The following is a 7,273-nucleotide window of genomic DNA, read 5'->3' as shown; positions in this document are numbered from 1 at the left end:
TGCCTTTTCAACAAGTCCTGGGGCAGGGAGGGCAGACTGTCCAGAGGGTTCCTGTTCACAGCCGTGACCTCTGTGCTCCTGGAAGGAGTCCCACTGGGTCCGGTCAGGCTTCTCGGGGGTGGAGGGGTCTGGCTTCAGGATGTGGATCAGGCCGGTCCCAGGACCTGGAGCGTCCAGATAGCCCGTGCGTTGCCCTCTGGCCCTCCGCGGCCCCGAGGACGCCCATAAGCTGGGCAGTTCCATGAGACGGTCCTGGCTCCCACCTCCCCTGGGTGTGGCTGGACTGGCGGGGGTCCTGAGGTTCTGTGCTGTGTGTCCCCTCTGCACTGTCAGCAGAGGCAGTCCCCAGGCTGTGTGCAGCCGCGGATGGGACGGCGGCCCCTCCCCACCTCCAAGGACCTGTACTTCCTGCTGAGAAGCTGGTCCTGGGGCTGGCCGAGGGGCCCTACGAGATCCTAGGGGCTGTGCTCAGTCTGGGGCCCCAGTCCCCACCCTGACACCATAGGCTGCCCCCACCTGGCCTCAGCTCCCTCCCCAGGCCCCTTGGCCCTGGGAGCAGTCTGTTCTAATGACGAGAGAGGGACCGGGCCAGCAGTCAGGACCCAGGCCCCCCTGTGAGGGTGTCCTGGGGGTGGAAGGTAGGAGCAGAGGCTGTGACGGCCGGATGCATCTGGGGGCGGGTTGGGGAAGGGCGGCTGACCTCTCCACAAAGGTCATGCAGGACACCGGTCTGCTGTGGGCAGGGTGTGGGCGGTTGTGGGGTGTAGGACTCCCCAGATCACTGCACTTGGGGTGGTCAGGAGTGATTGGACGGACGGAAGATGGTCCACGACCTCGTCTCCCACAGGCCGTGCGCCACGAGTGCCCTTGTGTGCCCCCACCTCGGGGTCTGCCTCTGGCTGTGGCTGGGCGTTGCCGTGGGACTCGGCCAGAGACGAGGTAAGGACGTGGCGGGGGCGCTTCCTGGGAAGGTGGCCCCAGTCAGCGCCCAACCCCAGCCCGGGCCACACCCGCCCAGGGCACAGGCCCCACTGCTCTGTCTCCTGCTCCTGACCCTTCCTGGGAGCCGTCGTCCCAGGCTGAGGTCGTGCTCTTGAGGAAAGACGGGACGCCGGGGGCCACCTGTGCTCCTCTGCCCAGAGCGTCGCCCTCCGCTTTTTGCTGGACCTTTGGCCTTGCCGTCTTCCGGCCCAGCCCGGGGATGCTGTTGTTTTCTCGTTTGTTTTTATCGCATTTACACGTTTTGCATCCGGTTCCTACAGTCGTGTTTTGTTTTGCGTTATTCAGGACACCTCCTCAGCAGAGAGTTTCCAGACGGCACAAATCTAGGGTAGAAAGCGGAGCCCCCTTTTCCTCCTGTCCCCCGGAGGAGAGCGCCATTCTCTGCTGTCTGCCGCCTGCTTCTGGCAATTGCAGGCACTGGGAGAAGGCAGGGCCGCCCTGCCTCTGTCCTCGGCACCCGCGTGGCCAGCGCCTGTGGCCGCTGCACCGCGTCTAGCCAGGGGCCTTTTCAGTCCGATCGCTTCCTCTTGGGCATTTACAGTGTTTCCCTGTGGGAGTGACGTGTTTTGGGGGAGTGACGTGACCCCAAAAGGGACACGGCTGCGGAGCCGGATGGACTTCCTTGCCGTGTTCCCCGCGCAGGGTGCTGGTTCGGACGGATTCTGGGAGGGCCGGTGTCTGGCCGCCAGCGCCCTGGCTGTGCCCCCCGCCGAGAGGGCTCCCCCGAGTCGAGGGAGGGCAGGAGGCCACACGTCACTGCCCGGATTACTGCCCAAGTCCCCTTGCGTCTGACTCGTGGTCTCTGTTGACACGGTCACGGCAGCGGGGCACACACGTGGCCACACCTGGTGTGGAGTCCGCCAACCACTCTTTTGTGGCACGTCTCCTTAGTTCTGGTTGCGCATTGGCAACTGCCGCTGGGTCGTGTCCCGGGTCCCCGTGGCTCTGACAGGACCACCCCAAGGTGGGGCCAGGTCACTTGTGAGCCCACAGACCTTGAGGTCAGGACTCATTCAGTATGACGGATGGTCTCCCGGCCCCTAGGAGGCCAGGGTGGGTGGGGGCCCACGTGTCTGGGCTGTCTTCCCCGGGGATGGCCCTGCTGAGGGGACAGGCCCCCCGCTGTCCGCCCTGTGCCCCACCACGGCCCCTGACATGCAGACCCCAAAGGCATCTGGGATGCCTCCCCCAGGGTGTCAGCGGCCCAGCAAGACACAGAAGCCTTTTCATGAGCAGGAGCTGGGGGGTGGGGGGGTCCCTGCTCACAAATGGCTTTTTATGGCTGCCCCATCAGACGTTCCCTGGTGCTCCCAGCGAGCAGCCTGGCCCATCCGGGGGCCCAGCCCAGCTGTTTCCCACTCTGAACCACTGGTCATTGTGCCTGCCTTGGGACCCCCCCAACCCCTGCCCTGCTCCCCACACCCCATCTCTCAGTAGGGGCATCCAGAAGAGGCCCATCTCTGTCCCTATTTTCCAAAAATAGCCATTCCTGCCACAGAGCTCCCGGAAGCTTCCCCGGGAGGCCAGTCTGTGTCCCAGGGCCCGTCCTCCACCACCCTCCTCCTCCCAGGACGGCCGCAGCTCCCCTCCAGGGCTATGTGGACTCTGGGGGGTGGGGGTGGGGGAATCAGGCAGCCCCGGGCCCCAGGGCAGCAGCCACCACATGGGCTCCACGCTGGGGATGCCAACCAGGCTGTTCCCGCCAATCCCAGATGCTGGCCTGGGCCCCGTTCGGCAGAGCCGGCCAGGCCTCCCTCCTTGGCTCTAGCAGGTGGCCCCTCTCAGCCCCAGATGGGGCCTCGGGTTCTCAAGTTGTCCCCAGTGGGGCCAAGGCACCTGGGGCGGGGGCTTTAGGGGGCACAAACTCTCCGGTGCTGTCCTCGGGTCAGCCCTGACCACCTGTCTCCCCAGAGAGCGGCCGCCTGAGGCTGGCGGTGCTGCCTGAGGACCGGCTGCAGATGAAGTGGTCGGAGTCGGAGGGGAGCAGCCTTGGCTACCTCGTGCAGGTGAAGCCCATGGCAGGTAAGGTGCCCCTGGGAGGGGTGCCAGTGCCCTGCCCGTCGTCCCACACCCGTGTGCGTCTGCCCCACCGGCACGGGGAACGTGGCGGGAGAAGAGCCTTTAAAGGTCCCGCCGCTGTGTCCCCGCATCCAGCACACCCAGAAGGGGTCAACCAGTGTCTCTCGAAGAAACGAGTCTGTCCTCAAGCTTCCCCTCCAGAATTCTGCACGCCTACCTAACGGACATTTTGCAGGAGGGGGGCCAAGAGCCCTGCGAAGGTACAGCCACAGAGCACCCCCAGCGTGATGTTGGCCGCTGGTCTTAAAAACTTCAAAAACTGAGATTTGACACCAACCCTGAGTGTGTAATTGCAGGAAGTGGCACGCCCCGGAGGGGGAAGGGGCTCCCCCAGCCCACTCAGGCCCCTCCCCCGGCTCCAATCTGTCTCTGCTCCCAAGAATGACCCCTTTCTGACTTGGGGGTAGTTTTCTAATATTTTAATTAAGCCAAGGCTGCTCATCCTGTTTTTCAAATCTTTTCTATTTTTTTTTATGTTTATTCATTTTTGAAAGACAGAGAGCACAAGCAGGGGTTGGGTGGAGAGAGAGGGAGACACAGAATCGGAAGCAGGCTCCAGGCTCCAAGCTGTCAGCACAGAGCCCGACGTGGGGCTCGAACCTATAAATTGTGAAATCATGACCTGAGCCAAAGTTGGACACTCAACCGACCGAACCACTGAGGCGCCCCTAAACTTTTTTTAATGTTTATTTTTTGAAAGAGAGGGAGAGAGAGAAAGAGAAAGAGGGAAAGAGTGTGCTCGGGGGAGGGACAGAGAGAGAGGGAGACACAGAATCCGAAGCAGGGTCCAGGCTCTGAGCTGTCAGCACAGAGCCTGACGCAGGGCTTGAACTCATGAGCTGTGAGATCGTGACCCGAGCCGAAGTCGGACGCTCAACCGACTGAGCCACCGAGGCACCCCAAATCTTTTCTATTTTTGTTAATGCTTTTGGTCTACTTATCCTATTAGTCACTGAGAGAAGCACTTTAACCCCTGCTTGGCTTGTAGAAACGTCTTCCTCTCTTGCCTCAGTGGACTTTGTATGTTAGGCTGTGTTCAGGTGCATGTGAATAGGTGCGTGTGAGTCTGGCATGACTCCATCTTGCTGTGGAGTGCTGCCCATTACCTCTCGTCAGGTGTCCCTCTGCACCAGGGCCACTGGCTCTGCTGGGCGCTGCCTGCACTACATCATCTACTCAGCCTTCTGTCACCTGTCACCATAGATGCGCCTTCCAAGGAACACATAATTGGTGTTGGTTTTGTCCTGTGTGACAATCTTTGCCTTTTAACTGAGATTTTTTTTCCCATTTACATTTAATGAAATTACTGATGTATTTGGGTTTAAATCTAACATTTTCCTATTTATCTTTTGTTATACTTGTTATGATTTTTTTCTCTCCTTGTCCTCTCGGAAACTGAATTTTTATGGAAGAAATTAAACACCTAAAAGAGAGTGTGGTATAATGAACTTCACATTCCCATGACTTACTCTCAACCGTTATCAATATGTGGCCAATATTTCGTGATCTCTCTCCAACTCCTTCTATATATTGCGTTATCTTAAAGCAAATCCAAGACGTCATGTAGTCATATAATCCCATCTGTGAATATTTTAGTAGTTTTGTCTAAAAGGAAGGACTCCAAAATAACTCCAGTAGTAGCATGCCTAAAAAGTAAAAATGTTTCAGAGGTGCCATTAAATATTTTCTCGTGTTCTCATCTTCCAGTTTGTCTGATAAATACTTATACTTGACTTCTCTGAATTGCTATCCCAACAGAATCCACACATTTTATGTGGTTCCTATGTCTCAAGTAGTCTTTACTCTACAACTGTTTCCTCTCTCCCCTTTTCTTTGACGTTTATTTGTTGAGTAAGGAAGATCGTTTTCCCGACATTCTGTGTTTTGCTGATGGCATCTCCATGGTGCCACGCACACCATTCCTCTCTCCCTGTATCCCCTGTAGACTGGCACTTCTGCCCCAGAAGTTGGTCAGATTCCAATCTGGTTATGTTTTGTTGACAGAAATTCTTATAAGTGATTCTATGCAGTTTCTACTGTGCCACAAATGGAGGTACACAGTGTCTGGTGTCTCTTTTTTTGTGAAGTTAGGATTGATCAGTAGGTATGAGATTATTGAACACTTTTCATTATTATTCCGTGTCCCCATCATCTTGGTAGTTATGGTTCCTTTATTCATGTGGCGATCACCCTGGAGACGACCACCAGCAAGGACATTAACTTGTCAGCAAGTCCTGTACTTGGCCGCTACACCGCCTTTCCCCCGGTAGAGACAAGGCCTCTGATCATCACAGCCACATTCATCCCCTTTCTATGCACATTAATTCTGTATCTATATTAAATCTCAGAGCACATTTTAATTACTGTAGTTGACGTGATGTTAATTTAGAACAACTCACATGTACACCCCTTTTCTTTATTCCTTCCAGAGTCTTCCAATCTGGGATTTTTTTTTTTCCTGCCTGAAAATACTCCTTGGCGTTTCCTGCAGTACAGTTCTGCCAGATGCAAATTCTCTGGGCTTTTGTTTTGTTGTTTGCCTGAAAATGTCTTCATTCTTTGTTCTTGAAAGATACTGTTGCTGGGTATAGAATTTGGAGTGGGCACTTTCTTTCGGCACTTTGAAGAATCCTTTTACCGTCTTCTGGCTTTTATTGTGTTTTCTCGAGAATTCAGCTACCAGCCTGATTATTGCCCTATGAGATGTAATTCCTCGCTTTCCTTCCTCCTGACTGCCTTCTGATTTTTCCCTCTGTTTAATTTTGAGCACACTTAATCTGATGTTCTTGGTGTGGGTCTCTTCTTACCTCGCTGCAGATTCATGGGGCTTGTTGGGTCTGGGTCTTACTGTCGTACAATTTTGGAGAATTCTTTAGCCAAGTCTATGCAAATATCACTTGTGCCCTGTTTGCTGTCTTTTCTCTCTGTGGGACTCTCATCACACATGTGGGCCCTCTCCTGTATCTGTGCCTCTTATTTTCTTCTATATTTTTAATTCTTTTATTTCTCCGTTCTTAATGTTGTGTTTTTATTCTGACCTATACTCCACTATTCATCTCTTCATTTGTGCGTAAGAAGCTGTTAAGTCATTTTTAGAATTCCTAACTTCAAGTTTTTGTTTTTCCATCCTAGAATTTCCATTTGGAAAATATCCATTTGGTTTTTACATTCGAATTTCTTTTTTACTGTTTCTAGTTTGACACCTAACTTCATAGGCTTATCCCTAAATCTTCAAACTAGTTTGCATAGTTATTTAAAAGCCCCATAACTTGTCCAGAAAAATCAGTGGTCTCTTCCTATTGTCTGTTGTTTCTCTTAACTTTCTATCACTTCCTCTTGCTCCTTGTACACCTGGTTATGTTGCATTGAGTACCAGCCGTTGTGAAAGCTTACAGAAATAATTTATGACCTTATGTAACATTGTCTTCCTCCAGAAAAAAAAATTGTGGGGTGCCTGAGTGGCTCAGTCGGTTCAGCATCCAAGTTCGGCTCAGGTCATGATCTCACGGTCCATGAGTTCAAGCCCCGCGTCGGGCTCTGTGCTGACAGCTCAGAGCCTGGAGTCTGCCTCGGATTCTGTGTCTCCCTCTCTCTCTGCCCTCCCCCATTCATGCTCTGTCTCTCTCTGTCTCAAAAATAAATACACATTTAAAACAATTTAAAAAAAAAAAAGAAAAAAATTATGTTTCTGACAGAGGCAATGGGAACTAGCAGTTTGGGGTAATCTTTGTTAAATTTTAGAGGTTGGAAGTATTTGAAGCTGGGCCCCAGTCCCTTCAAGGGCTGGTCTATTCCCGTTAACCCTTGCTCTTAAGGGTAGATCTTTATGGTTTCAACCCAGAAACGCGGGGGCATGTGCCAAGAGTTCACTTCCAGCCCAGACTTCCTATTCTTGCTTCTTAAGCCCCCATAACCTTTGTCCTCATGGCCTCTCTTCCAGACTCCCTGCGTTGCCAGTTCAGGCTGTTCTGACAAAGCACTCCAGACTGGGCAGCCTAAACAACATTCAGTCCCTACAGTTTGGGGGGCTGCACATCTGAGGTCAGGGTGTTGGCACCGTTGGGTTCTTGGTAAGGACCCTCTTCCTGGTTTACAGACAGCTGTCCTGTCTCTGTGCCCACTCCTGGGGCTTCTTCAGAGGGGCACTGACCACATCACAGGGGCTCCACCTTCACAACCACTCACCTCGCCG

General features: G+C 53.6%; 1 protein-coding gene across 1 annotated transcript in view; it reads left to right on the top strand.

The window, feature by feature from the left end:
* The first annotated feature begins 821 nt into the window (after window positions 1–821).
* Window positions 822–7,273, top strand: part of COL20A1 (collagen type XX alpha 1 chain) — a 29,623-nt gene continuing 23,171 nt past the window's right edge. Inside the window, 2 exon segments of the mRNA XM_047069685.1 lie at window positions 822–939; window positions 2,914–3,024. Coding sequence (XP_046925641.1) covers window positions 822–939; window positions 2,914–3,024 — 229 coding nt within the window.

The sequence above is a fragment of the Lynx rufus genome, unplaced genomic scaffold (genome assembly GCF_022079265.1).
Source record: "Lynx rufus isolate CCGP_SWC_20201006 ecotype Redwood Valley unplaced genomic scaffold, mLynRuf1.p SCAF_8, whole genome shotgun sequence".
Taxonomy (NCBI): domain Eukaryota; kingdom Metazoa; phylum Chordata; class Mammalia; order Carnivora; family Felidae; genus Lynx; species Lynx rufus.
This window is presented reverse-complemented; position numbering and strand designations above follow the sequence as displayed.